This window comes from Peromyscus leucopus, chromosome 9 (genome assembly GCF_004664715.2).
Source record: "Peromyscus leucopus breed LL Stock chromosome 9, UCI_PerLeu_2.1, whole genome shotgun sequence".
In the NCBI taxonomy this organism is placed as follows: Eukaryota; Metazoa; Chordata; class Mammalia; order Rodentia; family Cricetidae; genus Peromyscus; species Peromyscus leucopus.
This window is the reverse complement of record NC_051070.1, coordinates 109,077,655-109,097,656: the sequence shown is the minus strand read 5'-3', so window position 1 is coordinate 109,097,656 and position 20,002 is coordinate 109,077,655. Positions and strand designations below refer to the sequence as shown.

The 20,002-nt window shown below is 40.4% G+C and overlaps 2 protein-coding genes across 3 annotated transcripts in view; one reads left to right on the top strand and one right to left on the bottom strand.

Annotated features, from left to right (window-relative positions):
• Capn7 (calpain 7) overlaps positions 1 to 13,037 on the top strand; it is a 42,995-nt gene extending 29,958 nt beyond the window's left edge. The window contains exons 13-21 of one of the 2 annotated variants that reach the window (XM_028891215.1): positions 2,394 to 2,538; positions 3,402 to 3,501; positions 6,433 to 6,568; positions 7,061 to 7,136; positions 9,047 to 9,192; positions 10,060 to 10,122; positions 10,574 to 10,704; positions 11,668 to 11,760; positions 11,848 to 13,032. In XM_028891215.1, the coding sequence (XP_028747048.1) occupies positions 2,394 to 2,538; positions 3,402 to 3,501; positions 6,433 to 6,568; positions 7,061 to 7,136; positions 9,047 to 9,192; positions 10,060 to 10,122; positions 10,574 to 10,704; positions 11,668 to 11,760; positions 11,848 to 11,992 (1,035 nt within the window). In that variant the 3' untranslated portion in view covers positions 11,993 to 13,032. Of the gene's footprint in view, positions 1 to 2,393; positions 2,539 to 3,401; positions 3,502 to 6,432; positions 6,569 to 7,060; positions 7,137 to 9,046; positions 9,193 to 10,059; positions 10,123 to 10,573; positions 10,705 to 11,667; positions 11,761 to 11,847 lie in introns of both variants that reach the window. The other variant, XM_037208743.1, reaches the window with a different exon arrangement.
• A 2,119-nt stretch (positions 13,038 to 15,156) lies between these two features.
• Sh3bp5 (SH3 domain binding protein 5) overlaps positions 15,157 to 20,002 on the bottom strand; it is a 71,578-nt gene continuing 66,732 nt past the window's right edge. Inside the window, exons 6-9 of the mRNA XM_028891198.2 lie at positions 19,881 to 19,923; positions 18,950 to 19,169; positions 16,956 to 17,216; positions 15,157 to 16,594 (exon numbers count right to left, since the gene is read on the bottom strand). Coding sequence (XP_028747031.1) covers positions 16,383 to 16,594; positions 16,956 to 17,216; positions 18,950 to 19,169; positions 19,881 to 19,923 — 736 coding nt within the window. The 3' untranslated portion in view covers positions 15,157 to 16,382. The remainder of the gene's footprint in view (positions 16,595 to 16,955; positions 17,217 to 18,949; positions 19,170 to 19,880; positions 19,924 to 20,002) is intronic.

Sequence of the window (20,002 nt, the reverse complement as noted above, 5' to 3'; positions counted from 1 at the left end):
TTTTTTTTTTTTTTTTTTTCAGTAGGAGTATATTTTAAAATAATGATTAAAAAAAATACAGGAGGTATATAAACTAGTGCCAGAAGTACTTGTCATTATTAGATACTATGCACTGTACATAATTATATGTGTTATACTCTTTACAGTTGACTGTACAAATACAATAGGTTTGTTTTCACAAATCCCACAGTAAAAGGAAAACAAATTTAAAAAAATGTTTTAAAAAAATCCAGAATTATGGAGATAGGGTAGGAGGCAAACTAAAGGGCAGCCTGGGCTACATAGTCACCCTGAGATATGTAATAAGACCTTTCAAACAACAAATACATAGTACTTAACAGTAGTAACTGTTATTCATAATATTTGGCCAGTGATTATGGTGTGTTCAGTTCTAAACAAACAAGCCTCCTAGCTTATTTAGTTACAAATGTGTATAATGTGTTGTACGCCGACATTAGGATGGCTATGATGGCACTAAGCAGCAAGAATTTTCAGACCCATTATTATCTTATGTGACCACTGTGGTATATAAGGTCCATCATGGACAAATGCTCCTGTGACACATGATTGTATAGGAAAGAAAGGCAGTCTGAGCCTTCCACAACAGTTAAACTTTAAGCCCTCCACTGGATAATATAGCTGAGTGGCATAGCACTTCTAGTGGGCATGAGCTTATAGATTCAATCCTCAGTCCTTGGTAAAACTTTATGATCTCAAGGGCTTTATGAATTAGGCAGGATTCCAACCCCAACCATTTTGTATAAAATTTTTATTTCCTTAAACATGGCAGTACAATTGATTCCTTAAAGCAAAAAGTAAAAAAGTTAATGTTAAGTAGCCAAAGGGTGTGCTTGTTTTAGAATTGCAATTTTCTACACACAGGAAGTGCTGTAATTAACAGTTACTATCCAGTCCTGAGCTCCTTCTTTTGTTAGGGCCTCCTGTGAGGTTGGTATCAGTGCAGTGTGAAGATAGTAAGACAGTGGCATGTGATTTAAGTTTGGATAGTGAAACAGCAGCCTTTTTGTTAGAAATTAGTGCCATTAGTTTCGTAATATTGATTTCTTAACAGTGATTCTGTAAAGATTGAGACATTTGATTGGAGTATATGTAAACAAAATAAGCTATGGCCCAGTAGTAGTTTTTTCACTAATAATGTTCCCTTTCAGATTGCAGATGTGTAGCATTGTTACCCAACTTGAGCAGATTTTATAACCTGTACTCAATTGAAGCTTGTTTGTGAACTTCAGACTGTCAGAGTTGATCTTTGCCCAAATCTTTGACATGTTAAAATAGAAAGCTTTAACTAGTGTTCTTTAGTTGTATATAAGTTTGAACCTTTCCTGGGTTTGTCTTTTATTGTGTGTGTTTTTGTTTCTGCTATATTTAGTCTTTGAAACATTTATTCAAATCGGACCCCCACCCCACCCCACCCCACCCCACCCCTTTTTTTTTTAAAGACAAGGTCTTACTATGTTGTCCTAGCTGGCCTGGAACTCAAGAGATCAACCTGCCTCTGCCTTTCAAGTGCTGTGATTAAAGGCATGCGCCACCATGCCCTGCTAATTTTGACTTTCTTCTAAAATGTTACTATGCCTATAAGACTTTTCACAGTCTTAAAGCTACTTACAACCTTATTTGTGACTTTCATTAATACATTCCTAAAAGTATTTTTTGTGTATGTGTCTATCTAAATGCTTGCACGTTCTGTGATCTTCATTTCCTTTTCCCATCCTCTTTGATTTCTATGTCTTCTCCTGGAGGGAATAGTACATAGTTTACTCTAAGGCACATCCATGGTTCAAGCCCCTTGCTTTTCACTCCACATAAGCCATGTAGCATTTCTTAACCTCTCTTAAGGGTTTCTCCTTTGCTGGAAATAACTAGAATTCATATGTTGCAGCATATGTCATTTTTTCCCCCTAAAATTCTCTTGCATTTCTTCCTCTGTTTTGGGCCTTTTCTGTTTTATTAATAAAAATTCCCAATCATATGCCCTTGAAGTCTGATGCCTAAGATCTGCCTCTGGAAAGTTTAACAGAAATTGCTACTCCTTTATGCTCTCCTTTTAGAAAGTGTTTTAAGATGTGAATTAAGAGTTTATATTTGGGGGCTGCAGAGATGGCTCAGAGGTTAAGAGCACTGACTACTCTTCCAGAGGTCCTGAGTTCAATTCCCAGCACCCACATGGTGGCTCATAACCATCTGTAATGAGATCTGGCACCCTCTTCTGTATACATAACAAATAAATAAATCTTTAAAAAAAGTTTATATTTGATAAGTAATCAAAGTTTATTCTAAGAGGATTATAACTAACAATATGGTAAATCTCTTCCAATTTAATATTATCCTTTGTTGTTAATCTTTTTGCTTTCTTTTGTCTTTTAATATAGGGCCTGCGATTTATCCAGTTGAAAAACCCTTGGAGCCATTTACGCTGGAAAGGAAGGTACAGTGAAAATGATGTGAAAAACTGGACCCCAGAATTGCAAAAGTATTTAAACTTTGATCCCCGAACAGCTCAGAAAATAGATAATGGTAAATATCTCTTTGTAACTTTAATACCATTTTGGGAGTGGGGGGTGTATGAGTACCTGTGTGTTTATGCATATGGAGGTCATAGTTCAATATCAGGTAGCTTCCTCTGTTGCTCTACACCTTTTGGAGAATAAGGTGTCTCATTGAACAAGGAGCTTACTGATTGGCTAGCCAGCAAGACCCCAGGATCCTCCGGTCTTTGCCTCCCCAGCACTGGGAATAGAAGCACACACTGGCACGCCCTGCTTTTACATGGGGGCTAGAGATGGAACTCAGGTCCTCATGCTTGCACAGTAAGCACTTGATTGACTAAGTCACTTCTCCAGCCTGTACTTATTATTTTTATGTATGTGTTTTGCCTGTGTATGTATATGCACCAGATGTGTACAGTCCCTGCAGAAGTCATAAGAGGACTTTCCTGGAATTAGAGTTACAGATGGGTGTGAGCCATTGTGTGGGTGTTAGGAACCAAATCCAGGTCTTCAAGAGCAGCAAGTACCAGTACTCAGCTATCTCTGTAGCTCCTCCAGCCCTTTAATATCATTTTTAATAACCTGTTTTTTCAAGATGAGATGTACCGGTCTCAAGAGTTTTAATTTTTATTTTATTTTATGTACATAGGTATTTTTCCTGCATATATATCTGTGCACTCTGTGTGTGCTTGGTGACCTAGGAGGCAGATCCCTGAAACTAGAGTTAAAAAGAGTTGTGGGCCATCATGTGGGTGCTGGGATTGAATATGGGTCCTTTGCAGAGCAGCCAGGTGCTCTTAACCACTGAGCCTTCTCTCCAGCCCCTTACTTAAGTTATTTATAGTGATAAATAAGATATGTTTTAGATTAACAAAGACATTTGATTTTTAGGAATATTTTGGATTTCCTGGGATGATCTTTGCCAGTATTATGATGTAGTTTATTTGAGTTGGAATCCAGCTCTTTTTAAAGAATCAACTTGCATTCACAGGTAAGTTTTTATACATTTTAGAGTATGCTTCATAATATTTTCTTTATTTGAAAGATTTAAAAATTTTTAAATTTATGTGGGGATGAGAATGAGGTTTTTCACATGAGTGCATGTGCCTGGGAAGCCAGAAGAGGATGTTGGATTCTCTGGAGCTGGAGTTACAGGCAGCTGTGAGCCACCCAAAGTGGGTTCTGGAAATTCCCCTCATTAAAATTTTCAAATACAATGATCAATTCAGAAGTACTATCAACCCCTCTTTTTGGCATTCCCAGTAGGCATTTTTTTCTGTTACTTTATTACACCAAAAGTTTTTGAAAGGGTGAAACAAAAAAGTCCTGATAGCTGTGCCTAGCAGTGGTGGTGCATGCCTTTAATATCAGCACTTGGGAGGCAGAGGCAGTCAGATCTCCAGGTTTGAGGCCAGCCTGGGCTACAGAGTGAGTTCCAGGACAGCCAGGCTGCACAGAGAAACCCTGTCTTGAAACATATTAATTAATTAATTAAAATCCTGATAGCTTAATTGCATTTGAAACACACTTCATTTCCCATAATTCCTTTTCAGGTTCCTTTACAAGATTTGTTTTTACACTTCTTTTGCTTTTTGCAATGGGAGAATTTTGAGTCAAAATTTTTGCTTTTTTACCACCAAAGATCGAGAGATTTCTGTTCTCTCTGAGCTGGCATTGCTAGGTGTTTTTCTTTCCTGATACTGTCCCGGAGCCTAGTTGTACTCACGCACTCACACATATTAGGGCAGGCACTTTTGTGCCCGAAGCAAAATTCCCTCAGGACTTGCTCTTCCGCCTTTACCGGGTTAGTGAAAGTAACTTAAAATAAACCTTTTTTCATAGCCCTTTCAGAGAGATTCTTTCCCAGGTAGATCTTTGTCTTGTCCTGGCTTATCTCCTCCCCAGACACAGAGTCCCTAACGCCCTTGGCTTCACTGCTTCCTCCGAGCCAGCAGCTTCCCCAGGTTGCCCTGTTGGGCTTTCAGTGGCTCTTGGCTAGGTTCTAGCTGCAGGGGAATTTCTGGCTGCTGTTTTTACTGGCTTTAAGGAAAGACTAGGAGAGAGGTTTTGCCCTGTTCCAAGAGGTGTGTTTTTGTTTTTTCTGAGAGCAAACCACAGGTGATTTTCTCATAGATGTTACTTCTGAGTGAATTAAAGTTTTGCCCTTCCAGAAAAAGAAATCTGAGAAAGATCTGAAAAGCTTTTTAGTTTTTTAGAGAGAGATATTGCTAAGTTTTTTTTCCCCCCCAGGAAAGCTTTTAGTTTTTGAGAGAGAAAGACTACCAAGTTTTCCCAAGACTTTTGTTCTCTAAACTGACTTCATGGCCAAGAGGAAATGGACCCTTTTGAATAGTGTTCTACAAGTTTTCTCAGGCACGGCTGGTGGAGAGGAGAGTTTTGTTTCTCCCACATCTGCCTCAAAGAAAATTCTTTCCTCTACCACTTGGGACTTTTCACAGGACAAAAGTTTCCATAGAAATCTTTCTTCTGCCCATTTTTTCTCCTCTTTGATAGATTTTTTTTCCTCTGATTTTTCCCAGTTTGCATTCCTAGCCCCATAGTTAGGAAATTAAGGACATAGTTCCTCTGTCTTGTTGCTTATCTTATTCTGTTTTCTTTACGCTATATTCCTACATTCTACTTTTTAAAGTTTTTTCTACACTATATTCCTACACTACCTTACATTTTTTCCTTAATTTTTATATATATAATTTTAAGAGAGAAAGAAACCTTAATAGAGAAAAATCTACTCTGCAGTCTCACTAGGTCATCTTTCAGCCCCTTTCACTCCTCAAAATAGATTACCCCACCTTAATTTCCATATTCAGACATGCCCTAATTTCCCAAAGTGCCCTCTAACGCCCCTTTCACCAAGTCCCTGGTCCCTCTTCCTGGCACCATTTGAGGGAGACCAGCTCTCATTTTTTTCCCCAGGGTACTCTTGAAGAGGGAGAAGTGAGAAATAATGTAAATAGAAATATAGAGGAGAGAGACAGATAGAAACACAGGATAGCCTCAGGAGGGCTTGGATCAAAACCCACAAGCCCCTTCTGTCTCTTCTAAAGGGCTTTTAAAGGCATGCCAAGGAGGGGAGCAAAAGACCTCCCCTTAGCACAGCCAAGTGCAGAACATTTCAAACGCCTGTTAACCACACATGTGGTCAAGCCATCCCCTAATGAGGTCTTGCTGTGTAAAGCAAGCTCAGATCTCACTAGGAAAACTCTGTGGACCCCAACAGCTCAGCAGTTAAGAGTTCTTGTTGCAGGTTGGAGAGATAGCTCAGTGGTTAAGAGCTGGCTGCTCTTCCAGAGGACCCTGATACAATTCCCAGCACATGGCAGCTCACAACTGTCTGTAACTCCAGTCCCAGGGGATCTGACACCTTCACACTAATGCACATAAAATAAAGTTAAATAAATTACAAAAAGAAAATGTTTTTGGAAAAAAAAAAAAAGTTCTTGTTGCTCTTGTAGAGAACCCAGGTTCAATTCCCAGCACCCACATAGTGGCTCACAATCATGTTAACTCCAGTTCCTGAAGAACTGATGCCCTCTTCTGAAATCCACAGGCACCAAGCATATATATCATGCACATATATACATGCAGGCCAAACATTCATATACATAAAATAAAAAAATAAGTAAATATCAAAAACAATTTATTTATTTATTTATTCATTTATTTATTGTTGGTTTTTCGAGACAGGGTTTCTCTGTGTAGTTTTGGTGCTTGTCCTGGATCTCACTCTGTAGACCAGGGTGGCCTCGAACTCACAAGAGATCCACCTGGCTCTGCCTCCCGAGTGCTGGGATTAAAGGTGTGCACCACCACTGCTTGGCAAAAGATTTATTAAGATATTTTAAGAAGTTTAGTTGTATAAGAAATTTAATCATTGCTGTCTTTTTGTTGATTTTTCTTCCAGTACTTGGGATGCTAAACAAGGACCTGTGAAAGATGCTTATAGCCTGGCTAACAACCCTCAGTACAAATTGGAGGTGCAGTGTCCACAAGGGGGTGCTGCAGTTTGGGTTTTGCTTAGTAGACACATAACAGACAAGGTAAGGATACCTTCTAATAACATACTCACCACACAGAAGTTCTTTCAAATATAATTAACTGTTAGATCCACAGTTATCACCAGCCAGTTCCATTTATATGGGTGGTCTAAAATATGTTTTCTCAAGTAAATGATTATTATCATCAGGTAACTTTCCTCATTCCATAATTTTACATTTAAGTCTTAATCAAACTTCTCTAAAGGAGCAGTTTGCTTTTCAGTTGAGTATATGAGGGTTGATACATACTGTAGAAGTTATGAATATTAATATTAGAATATTCTAGAAGGGATTTGGAAAGGTTGGATCATTAGTTTTGATTGTAGAAAGGTTTATTGTAATCTTAATCCATATAGTAGTCATTTATTCAGAAAAGCATAACTTCTATAGAAGTTAAGTAGCTGAGTGTTCTTGAAAATGAGTTTACTAAGCATTTAGAATAGGGAACATCTTGAGTCTATTTTCCTAACCACCTTGGGTTCTCTGTGATTTTAGGATGACTTTGCAAATAACCGTGAGTTTATCACAATGGTTGTGTACAAGACTGATGGCAAGAAAGTTTATTACCCAGGTAAGTTCTGCTGAGCAGACATTGAAACATTCTTACTTAGATAACTGAGTTGAAAATGAAAGACTTGTATGTAGATGGCATGTGGAAATCAATAACAATTGTGCTGTTGAACTAATAAAAACCAGCAAAACAGGTTGGGTATTTAGGTCTTGTTTTTAATTCCAAGAATTTGAAATTCTTGGAATTTGGGTTTATATATTCTTGTACATATCATATCATTGGAACTTAATTTCTAGGAGGTCCCAAGGTCTATAAACCACCAAAAAGAGAACAGAGGGAAAATGACATGGCGTGATTTTGTGTTTTAAAAGCATTGAGTTTCTTCTAGGCATTTATTAGTTACAGCCCACAGTGAAGCAGTTTTATTTGAGAAATGATGATGATTTGAACTTGGGTTGTTGTAAAGTAAGAGAACAGATTTGCATTTCCGTTTCAGTACTGTTGTGCAGGACTTGCTGAGCTGCTGGAGGGGGACCCTGGAATCCAGGATGATTATAGTTTTGTGTGTGTGTGTGTTAGTAAAAGTAAGGTATAGTAGTTACTAAGTTGAGTAAGAACTGGTCAGATTGCAAGGAGGAAGCAGATTATGTTATAAGAGTAAAATCAGATGTTAATTTTTGGCTTGTTAAATTTGAGGTAGTAAGATTTCCAGGTAAGGATGCCAAGTGGGCAATTGATTTTTGAGTAGGGATATGAGGCATGCTAAGGACTTGAGATGCAGATTGATGAAGCAGAGGCATATAGGTAGCATTTGAAGCCTGTATTCTCTAAATCCTTTTTGAAGAGAGCTATAGATAGAGTTGAATGCCCAGGACTTGACCCTTAGGTTCTCATACATCTTGAGGCTGTGCAAAGAAGTTGGTACTATTACTGAAAAACTTGATCAGGATGCTTGATAAAATAATTGACGATACAGTGAGGTTTGATATAACCTAAGCAAAGGATGTATTCCAAGAGAAAAAAAGGAGGACACCTCTGTAGGAAACAGCAGGAAACTGAGAGGTCAGAAAAGATGCAGTTGGACTTAGCATCTGGTAGTCATTGTTGACCTTGACAAGAACAGGCTCAGTCAGAAAGGTAGTTGTAGAGAGGATTGGAATTAGTTGATGTCTACTTTTGTTCAGTCATAGAGGACAATATGAATTCACCATTACACTGGTTATTGACCTTACCAGTCAGTTCTGCAGTTGGCATGACACATGGTCAGTACAAGTCAAACTAGCTATTTTCAAATGCCGGTCATTATATAACTTAAAAAAAAATTATTTTTCCATGCATGAAAATTTTATATGGCTTTATAATTTCAAATACATTTATTACCCCTTTTGCTTTTAAAACTTAAGTTGTTGTTTTTTAGTTAAACAGTGTTCCCTCTTTTATGTGTAGTGATTTTTCAGGATACTTCCAGGGTTACAGTTTTATTTTCATCACATTAGAACAGGCATTTTTGCTCTCCATTAACAAAAGAATAAACACAGACACGGATTAAAAACTTAGCCCATGGGCTGGTGAGATGGCTCAGTGGATAAAGGTGTTGGGTGCCAAGGTTGACAGCCTGAATTCAGTCCCTGTCACCTATATGGTAGAAGGGGAGACTGACTCCTCAAGTCACCCTCTGACCTCCACATGTGTGTGTACACACACATCAGTTAACAAAAACCCTTTAAAAAACAAACCCACCAAGTTATTAGTGAAAGGAAGATAAGATTAGTAGTTAAGAGGGACTTTGTTTAAGAAGCTATTTTTTAATATCCTCCAAGGTTTATTTAGTTCTAAGTTGGGCGGGCGGGGAGGGGGGGGAGCTAAATAGATGTCTTTATATACTTTCTTGTGTCTTTAAAAAAATGTTAACCTCAAAAGAAGGAATCCTGGTTCTCAATTTTTTTTCTGTAAACTCACTGTCTGTGCAGCTGACCCACCTCCATACATTGATGGGATTCGGATCAACAGTCCTCATTACCTGACTAAGATAAAGCTGACCACACCTGGGACTCACACCTTTACTTTAGTGGTTTCTCAGTATGAAAAACAGAACACAATTCATTACACAGTGCGGGTAAGAAATTCACCAGCCATGAACCAACCATGCAGTGACAAAGTACAATAATACAGAGTCTAGGACATGTTCTGCGTTATACGTGGGGCTATTTGAAGATTTTTCTTTGAGATATAGTCTTGCTATGTATGGCCTCAAGTTCACTATGTAGCCCAGGCTGGCATTGAATTCATATACTCTGACCTCAGCTTCTAAAGTGCTAGGGAAAAAAGTTATTTCTGAAAATCATTTTGTTTTTATGTGTTTATTAAATAATTATGTGTCCTCTAAAAATGTGAGTTGTACTTCACTTTGAATAACATTTTGAATGGACACATTTTCATAGTGATGATTTATTTCTGAGTTAATGTGGTATATTAGATTAATAAGTGCAATTAAATGACAACTTTCAATAGGGCATGTAGGTGGCAGCACACACCTGTAAATCCCAGAGGCAAGAGGTGCTCAAGTTCAAAGCCAGCTTAAAACCTTGTCTTAAGCCTCCAGAAAACAAAAACCAATTTTGAACTGTTTTTACTTATATTGCTCTCACATTGCTGTGAAGTTCACTGTAGTTTTGTTGTACATGGATTTGTTTGTCACATGTAAGAAGTTCAAGTTGATGGATTTTTAATGATAAAAGAGACATTGGGAGCTTCATTCTTCAGTTGCAGAAGCCAAGGCCTGGGAAAACTGTCCTGAGTCATACACAGTGACAGACAGTCAAAACAGGATCCCCTAGTTCCTGGTTACTTAAATCTAACTTGATCCTAACTAGTATTTTAGCTATAGAATAGATCCAATGTATTCCCTTAATCACTTTGATAAGTTCCTATGATGTTTCTCAGAATAATCTTTGGTGGGCCTTACCATTTTTTTTAAATCTAGGTATATTCAGCATGCAGCTTTACTTTTGCGAAGATCCCTTCACCATATACCTTATCAAAACGGGTAAGAAAGTCTGTGGGTTGTAATCTCACTGTTCTTTTTAGCCTTTTAGAAATCCATTTCCTTTCATTCTCTCATTAAAACACTTTCTGGGATATTACAGAAATACAAGGGAACAAATGTTTGTCAGTTTTGGTTAGAATAAAAGATCATCAGTGAGCAACATTGTTTCTGTGGAAATAAGTAATTCTAGAGCAAGGATAAGCATAGCCTTGCTTGTTAGGACTCAAAGAGAATTTGAAAATTTGCAGTGTAGGTAAAATAAATGTGCAGGAGATTCTAGGGAGAATTCCTAGTAGGGAGAACAATTTGATAATTGAGAGAGAGGTGGAGTAGAGTAAAGCAAGCTGGCTTAATGAAGACTTAGATGTCAGTGACACAGATCAGAGAAACAGATTAAAACCATGGTGGAATCAGAATGTGAAATTTTGTTATGACAAACTTTATTTTATAGATTAATGGAAAGTGGAGTGGTCAGAGTGCCGGAGGATGTGGAAATTTTCAGGAGACTCACAAAAATAATCCCATCTACCAATTCCATATAGATAAGACTGGACCGTTACTGATTGAACTGAGAGGACCAAGGTTTGTGATGAGTAGCTGCCTTTTTTCCTTTCTGTGCTGCACACTGACTGTAGGGCCTTGTGCATGGATGCTAGGCAACCACTCTACCACTGAGCTATGCCCTTATTAACTTAAAACCCTTAGTTTTAATTTAATGAGGATATATTAAAACGGACCTTAAGGGAACAAAGTTTGGAAACAAATCTGTGCAAACATAGGCAAAGGATTTATGATAATTATGGCATTATAGAGGAGAGGTCAGCCTTCAGTAACTGCTATAGAATTCAGTATCCATGTATAATAGTAATTTGACCTATCTCACACCAGGCCTAAAAATCAGTTCTAGATTACAGACTAAGTGTTAAAAATAAACAATAACTTCTAGAATATGATGCAGGTGAATATCTAGTATGAAATGCAGTTCAACATTTTTTCTGTGATGAGTGAGTCTTGGAATGTCCGAGAGCTATATACTAACTATTCTTTGAATTTAGATTTTTATTTCAGGGCTTTTGTCTCTTCTGTAGGGTTTTCTGTCAATTACAATAACAATCTTTCATTTAGAAATTTATGTTAAATGATGTCTTATCTTTTGTGTTATTCCCTGGGGAGCCTGTAGTTTAAAAATAAAAAATTTTTAGCCTGGAGTGATGGCACAATGCCTTTAATTCCAGCACTCAGAGCAGAGAGATCTCTGAGTTTGAGGCCAGCTTGATCTACATAGTGAGTTCTGGGAAAACCAGGGCTACTTACTGAGACCCTGTCTCAAAAAGCAAAAAGTCCATTTTAAGGTAAGCTTAATGCATTATTAGTCTTTATGGATTCAATTTCAAAACTAGATAGAAATAGTTTCAGGATACTGTTAACTTTTGGTAAAAATTTAAGCATATATACATATACATGCTTTAATAGTTCACCTACACTTTACAATGTTTCTTTGAAACTGTTTACTAATATAGCAATCCTGTTTGATTTTAATACTAGGCAATACAGTGTTGGATTTGAGGTTGTAGCAGTTTCCATAATGGGAGATCCTGGTCCTCATGGCTTTCAGAGGAAATCTAGTGGTGACTATAGGTAATGTTGGCATTTTGTTTGTGTTTAGTGTATACTTTATGTGACATGATGTTCTATAAACCTTATTCTCATTTTTCCTGAATATAGGTGCGGATTTTGCTACTTAGAATTGGAAAATATACCTGCTGGGATCTTTAATATCATCCCTAGTACTTTTTTGCCTAAACAAGAAGGACCTTTTTTCTTGGACTTTAATAGTACTGTTCCCATCAAGACAACACAACTCCAATGATAGAGAACTCTCAGCTGTTACTGGATTCCATATTTAGCAGGCATCAACTCTTCAGACAGAGACAAATCATGATGGTGAGCCATCAGAATGGAATTAAATCAAAAACATGTTACAGTGGAATCTGGTACTTGTCATGGTGTTTGGTAAGAATTGTACATAGTCAGAATTACCTTATCACCTAAAGGTACTGTTTACATGGTTTTGTGCATACAGAGTTGGCATGTATTTAGGGGCTAACTTTGTATAAAAAATTATATATGATTACAGATTAGATTCAGCTATCACTGTGAGATGCTTTTGCTAACAGGACAAGGGAACTGAAACAAGATGAGGACAAGGAGGGCCACAGATCCACTGAATGCAAGAGCAGACTATTTTACTATCTTGAGATATTTACATTATGTTTCCTGTTTTTACAGAGCACGTAAGTTTACCCTGTTCATGTTGAACCCGACTGTACATCTTAGGCAACTGATTACCAAATGAATCATGTCATTATAACTAATTTGAATTTTCTATTGTGTCTTTAAATGTTTATTGTTGCCTAGATGTTATGAAATAATAAAGCTTTAAAAAGTACCATTTAGCTTAGCATGAAGATGCTCAGGCTTAAGAATGAAGGTTGTCAGTGTTAGATACATCATTCATTGTAGAGAGGACTGAGGTATATTTACTGTTGCTGTTTTTTAATTCTTAGCAGGTTGGTGAATGTAGTACTCTGAGACTGGAAATGTTAAAAGTTTAGTGTGTAGAGTTTTTAAATTGCTCTGTACTTGGTACTTTCATAACAGGGATTTGGAGAGTCCTTGAGAATTTAGTATGTGGTGATCGAGTTATACAGCATTCATAAAAAGTGAGTTGCCAGGAATTAGTGTCGTGTAAATTCCCATTTGTTTACATAGCAATCATCAGTATACAATGATGCTCAAGATTTTAAAGTTCTGAAAAATAGGATGGGATCTGTCATTGTCTCTACTTTATAATTATCAAAACAATTTCTACTGCCTTTAATTGAAATAAAATATTTATACTTATGGAAACTGTATATAATTTAAACTCCAGAACTTGGTTTGAGTTAATCTACTGTTCCTTGTAAAAGACAGATGTACATGAATATACATGCTTCAAAGATACCTTAATTCAGTAGTTGGAAGGTTTTTATCACTGAGATTTCACTTGGCGAAACTCTTAGGACTTTTGATTTAGCCATGGCATAAACTTGAAATATAACGATAAGGATTAATTTTTGCACTTGAAAACCTGATAGAAGGCTGAGAGGTAGGTAGCTCAGTAGCACAGTACTTGGCTTAGCATGTCCAAGGCCCTGGATTCAGTCCCCAGCAGCACAAAAATAAAACTCAGTAGAGAAGACCTATATGTAAATAGTGTTGACTCCTGTAATCAAGCTCCTCCGTGGAGATTCTGCAAGTGTACAGGTAAGGCTGGATCAGTTATGTGCACGTGCGCGCGCACACGCGCCCACGCACGCATGCACACACACTTCAAGAACTGCAATTTGAACTTGAAGTTTAAAATATAGAATAGGAAAATAGCCAGGAGTTTTTTTTTTTTTACTATGAACTTACTCATCATGCATACTCTTTTTAATCTTCCCAGTGGTTAAGTCAAGTATAGGCACTATTACTTCTTTTTACAACCAGGGAAATAAGCCTGAAAGATTTTGTTTTACAAGCCTGCAGCCCAGCTGCTTTCTGTGTGGGGACAGCAGGCTGGAACTGGTGGTTGGAATTGACAGTTGGATCTGTGTTGTGGGAAGGTGACTTCATTGAACCAGAAGCACAGTAGTGGAACAGATACTTTAAAAAGGGAAAATTAGAACCTGCTAGAGAGGAGGGAGTGGCTCAGGTGTCTAGTCTCAGCACACACATAGATGTTCAGACTCAAAGAGGAAACTCCCCCCTTGACACAGTAAAGAAAATGATCCACGCCTTCAATCCCAGCACTCGGGAGGCAGAGCCAGGCGGATCTCCGTGAGTTCAAGGCCAGCCTGGGCTACCAAGTGAGTTCCAGGAAAGATGCAAAGCTACACAGAGAAACCCTGTCTCAGAAAACCAAAAAAAAAAAAAAAAAAAAAAGAGCTAAAGAGGGCCAAGAACTAACTGAGGTTAGTAGCTAAATTTCAGAAACGGTAACTTCAAAGACTAACGGTGGTGGGGGGCCAAGGGGACAGGGTGGGAGAGTGAGTCAGTCTAAGGAGGGTGAGTCTCAGCACTGTAGAGAAAGTGAGAAGGCTGTGATGAGGAGCGGCAGGCGCTGCTGTAACTAGGAGGTGAGGAAGTGATGGCTGAATCAGGAGCTGGGCAAAAGTCGGCATTCCCTTCCTGATATAGGAGACAAGCAGGTGGCGGGTTGATGGGACAGGGAACTGAGGCAAGAAGCCAGATTATGAAGCCCCGGTGCCCAAGTAAGGGGTTTAATGCTGTTTCCTAACACAAGAAAATCCATCTTCTATTCTCTGTGATAAATGCTCACGAGATTTTACTGTGTGACTCCCACTTAAAAGGCACATGTAAGGAATAGTGTTCAGGGTGACAGATACTTGAGCCAGAAATCCCCTGTGTTGGATCCTGAACATTAGATTACACAAGTTTACCTCAGAAATATTGATAAGAAGGGAAAATGAGCAGTCTCAACTGCAGGGAAGAGAGTTGAAAGGGACATCCAGCAACTGAGACTATTAATAGGCAAAGCTCACTGGGCACTTCACCCCACAACATTGCAGTATGTAGCAGATACATTAAAATCCAATATTCTCAGATTTCTATTAGAAAAAGCACTGTGGAGCCAGCCACCCGGGAAGCTTTTAAAAGGACCCAAGTGTACCACAAATTAAATCAGACTGAGTCAGATGAAACCATATGGCAGGATGTTAGCCACCCACCCCCAGGAGACTACACTGACCAGTGAAGTGGAGAACCTCTCTTCTTTGGGCTGTGTGGCATGTGGCTGCCTGCCTCTGTCTCTCGTCAGTGCTTACCTTTGTAACACCAAAAGTGGAATTCTAATCCAGACCATGGCATTTGAACTTCATTTACCAGGGTTTCCCACCTTCCCTGAGAATGAGAGCAGACGCCCTCGCATTCCATGGTCTTCCTTAACAGAGCAAGGGGACTTCCCAGAGCAGAAGACAGACAACAGCGGGCTTTCTCATCAGAAGTCACAAAGTCTCTTAGTTTTTATTACCCTCAAGGTAGTAAAACAAGTACAAAATAACCTTGTAATTAGGATACTGGATCCATCAATAAAAAAGGAGAAACCACTGTTGTATGAAGCTATACACACATGGCTAAAATTTACAAGCTGTGACAGAATTAAAAGACAATTTGAAATGGGGGGGGGTTGCTTTTTTCTTCAGAAAAGCCAAATCAATAAAACAGGACAAATAAAATACAGTGCTCTAAATATGCATAACCATAAACACTAAGCGTCTAAACACACTACTATTAGTATAACATCCACTGCTTCTATTTACCAGCCTCTGCCAGCACATGCCCACTCCCTTTCCTAGCTTAAGGACAGTTTCCTCTAAGGAATACTAGGTGAAGCATAAACCTTAAATAATCTCAATTATTGTAGAAGTTACAACCTACAGAGCAATGAACTTCTTGTCAGTCTAGTAGAAGAGTGGCAGCCACTCTTCACATGCACTTCTCAGAATAAACCCCTTGGCTGGCAGGCCAGGGTTAGGCTACAGAGCCTCCCACAACCACGAGTCCCCTATGCTACGTCCCTGCTACCTCACTCCCCGCCCCACCCCCAAAAGTGCAGTTCATGGTAGCTTTCCTCGGAAATGGTTTGAATGGGTGTCCAGAAGACATGCTTTTAAAAAATCCCCCTCTGAGCACCAGAGGTGATGAAAATGAATTGTGTTCTTAGCATTGCTTTTAAGCTTTCACTAGGTCAGAACAATGTGTTCTGAACACTTGAGTTTTTGTTTGTGTGAGTTTTAAAATTATTTTGGTGCCCTGTGATAATAATGGAGAGAACATCTCAGTTTCCCCAAATAGAGAGGGGAGAGGGGATAGAGATGTAGGCCGGTGACCCCAGTCTGTCTAGGTGTCCAGTCCTCCTCCTGGTTCAGGTTCTTTCACAGAAACTAGTTATTGCTTCCACACTGCTGCTACAGGGAATGCTCTGCAAAGGCTGTGACCCTGGTCACAGTTTACCTGCGTGGCTCCGCTCTGAAACACACCAGCCCAAGAGCTCTTACCAAAGGGAAATTCTTCAGCCCTCCAGGTCACTGAGACTGGGTTAGTGCGGTTTAGAGTAAATGCATACTGTCTGGCTTGTGTTAAATGAGTATTGGCACGATGTTTCTTGAGTTTCATGTATACATGTGATCTGCACATGGGCCACATCCCTGAGTGGATCAGCCAATCTGCACCATTTTTATGTCAGCAATAATCCCATCTCTTCCTTTGGAGCACTGTAGGGAGAGTTGCTTCATACGGGTTTCCAAGGCCTGGCCCTCAAGGGACGTGCTGCTTTGGCTCCTGCCCCTGCCACCACTGCTGTTGCTGATGACACGATTGTTGTTGGCTTTGTCACTCGTTTTATTCTCAGCCCCTTCTGCTCTGTCTCCTGTAGAGATACAAAGGTTGCCAAATGGGAGCTGACAGTTCCAGGAGTTCCATAGGCCCTGGCATCAGCCACCTGAGTCCTCTGCAGTTCCCACTGCCGCCCACCAGGCATCTTGGGTTCTCAGCACTGGAGGACACACTGCATTTATCCCTCAGTGTGTATCTTTAGAGACGAGATTTACCATCCTCATCTACAGCTAGGAAGCAAACCTCTCTATTGGGAACTTGCCAAGGGGGACTGTTCTAAGGAGAGACATGGGACATAAATTCTATGTGATTGGAGCTGGCCAGGCAGAGTGCCAGGGACCCCAGAAGAGCGCTAGCAAAGGTATGGACAATCCACAAGTTGGGCTGCAACTTACCTCGTTCCACCTCACATTCGGGGGATGAGGCCCCACTGCATTCACTTCGAGGGCCCAGTATTGGAAACATCATTCCAAATTCAGACAGGGACACGGGGCTGGGCAGATCCAAGCTGCCAGGCCTTGCCACTGCAGGGAACTGGTCAGGCATTTCAGATGGACTTGTTGGTCCTGAACTAAAGCTGGACACAGACTGGGTTTCTGAGTCATCTTCAGACACTAAGTTGCTGCAGTTGTCGTCTTCAAAGGCTTCTGAAGCCACTATGATGAGAGAGAACATCAGTCAATGGAGTCTGCTAACTAGTAGCCCAATTCCTTAAAGGCTTGCAAACACGCTGTCTGCTGGCAGACAGTCTCACAGCATGGAGTCTGTAGGATCTACAGCCTTCCTGAGCCTTCTGACCAGCCTCCAGAGCATCTTGAAAAGCAGCAGCAGCTAGAGCTCATGGAAAGTCAGTGTTCTAGAAATAACTTAATCCCTGCTCTATAATCCTATGCCAGCAGGTGCTACCTAGAAAGGGTAGCTAGGGATGGCTAGGGTAGAGTGCATGTCTAGTATATACAAAGGCCTGATTTCTATCCCAGCACTGAAGAAAAGGGAAAGAAGAGAGGAAGAGAAATGGGAAGATAAATGTAGACACTAGCCCTCTGTAATCTGTCCTACACAGAGGCAATTGTACAATGAAGACTGAAGTCTTCCTTCTGGCATAAGCAGCAACTGCCGCTGGAAAGGGCAGCCCTGCATGGAATGTCTGTTAGTAACTTCTGATCTCCCTCAAAGCCTGCCTGACCACTGTTTGCAGCAAAGAACAACACTCATTTATAATGCTCTGGCTGTGCCTGAGTTTGGGGACCAGAATAACCAAGGCTCAGAGACACGCCATTCTTGTTTTCAGAGCCTCTCAGCCTGCATTCTCACTTTTAAGGTCTTTCCTAGTTCCCTTTATGCCTATGGCATCTTTAAAAATGGCCTTCTAGCATTCCAGAGAAGTACTGTATTACTTGAGACAGACTGAATTCAGATCCTAACTCCACTGTGTGGCCTTGTCAAGCTACTTGATTGCTCTATGTACAGGATTAAAGAAGTGATATATAAAATAACTCAGAGTCATTGATTACATTATAGTTTCATTTTCCTTCAACCTGGCACTTCAGAATTTGTTGGTGGTCTTCTAGAGTTGTTGAGCATGGGGCTAGTGATGGCTCAGTGGTTAAGAGACCTGCTGCTCTTCCAGAGGACCCGGGTTTGATTCCCAGCACCCACATGGAAGCTCACAACTGTCTAACTCCAGAGTATCTGATGACCTCTTCTAATACCAGGCAAGCATGTGGTATACATAGATAAATGTAGGAAAAAAACACTCATACATTATTTTTAAAACTACTACTAATAAGGAAAAGAAAAGAATTGCTGAGGAAGGGGCCTAAACAGCAATGGATTATTCCACAGAAAAAGAAAAGCCGTGAAGTGTCTGTTCGGTGTCCCAGTGTAGTTTTCTCGACTAGCAGAAACTAGGTCAATCCTTATCCTAGCTGCACAGGATATCCCATGTGCTCAGACCCCAGGGAGAGCGCCAGCTGCCACCTCTAACATCCCTCCTCACCTTCACAGCAGAGAAGACGCCATCCCCATCACATAGCTGAAGCAGATAACACTTCAAGGCCCTGCTAGCCCACACATGCAGTGGTAAACTGGGGTCTGAGTCACCAACTCTGTGTCCTAAGTCCCTATTAAATCCTCAGAACTTCTTAAAGTCTTGAACGTTCTAATGTGAGAGGAGTGGAGGTGGAACATTTCCCAGACTTACTTGACCATGGAATGCTAACATTCAGTAGTAAACCAAGGAACAGAGTGTCCTACAAAACATGAGAACCCACCGAAGAGCCTGCAGGCCTGCCCAATCCTCCAGTTCCCCAGTGGCCGGCAAAGGGTAGGGACACGATGGCCCTGAAAGCAGATCACAGATGCTGTCTGATCCCCTGGCCAGACTCACCAGAAATGGCATCAGGCTCCGGTTTGCCCCCAGGCAGGTTCTCCACTGATGTGATGCTGCCCTCTGCCCCCACACCACAGCCCCGAGGCCCCATGGCATTGGAACGCCGACGCTCGTGTATCTCATCGGAGATCCTCTCCAGGCTCTTCAGGGCTGCCTTATATTCGCCTTTTGCCAGGGCCAGCTTGGCCTGAAGGTCATCCACTGTCTTCTTCAGTTGCTGAATGGGAAAATGGAGGACTTGATAAGCCAGAGTGGCTCTGCATATCCCTATTGAGAGAGGGGCTACACACGATTACAACACAACTTCCTATAACACCCAAGAGATGATGGACCTAAGGGGGATTCAGTTACTTTCATCATGGCTATCCATTCCCTGTAAAGAAAATCACTATCATCTCAACATCAGTCCATATGACATGAGAATATGCAGAGATGGTTATTAATAAGATGTAGCCCTAGGGAAGGAACAGTGGACAGGTAAGTCCTGTAGCCTCCTCACTTTGTCCCAGACAGAAGTTCTTGGTCCCGTATCTGAATCACCTATAGGGCTACTTAAAATGCAGACTGCTGACCCAACCCCCGAAGGTTCTGACAGTAGAGTGGAGAGCCTGGGAACTCTGCTACCAAAACGTTTCCAGGACTGCTTGTCTTAGGAGCTCACACTGAGACCTAGTAAGTTAGCACAATTCAGTGAGCAAGTGAGTGAATGGCAAATAGCTCCAGACAACATGCAAACACCCAACACCATTTGAGAACTAAGGTCTAGGAATATGTTCCCCCATTTCCCCGTCACAGCACATGGGTCATTTGAAGGCCAGCTACCACACTAAAGTTGGATTTTAAGTGTGGGTAGGGGTAGAGAACAAAACAGTGACAGGGGAGGAGGGGCAAAAAACAAAAACAGTGACAAATCCAAGGTCACACATACCTCAAGCTGCACGTAGTACTTGGCCTTGAGCTCAAAATAAGGCCTGCAGAAGACAGGAAGAAGCTGTTAAGGATGTGATCTCACGGGGAACTCCTATAGATCAACCCACTGCAGCTAGTCAG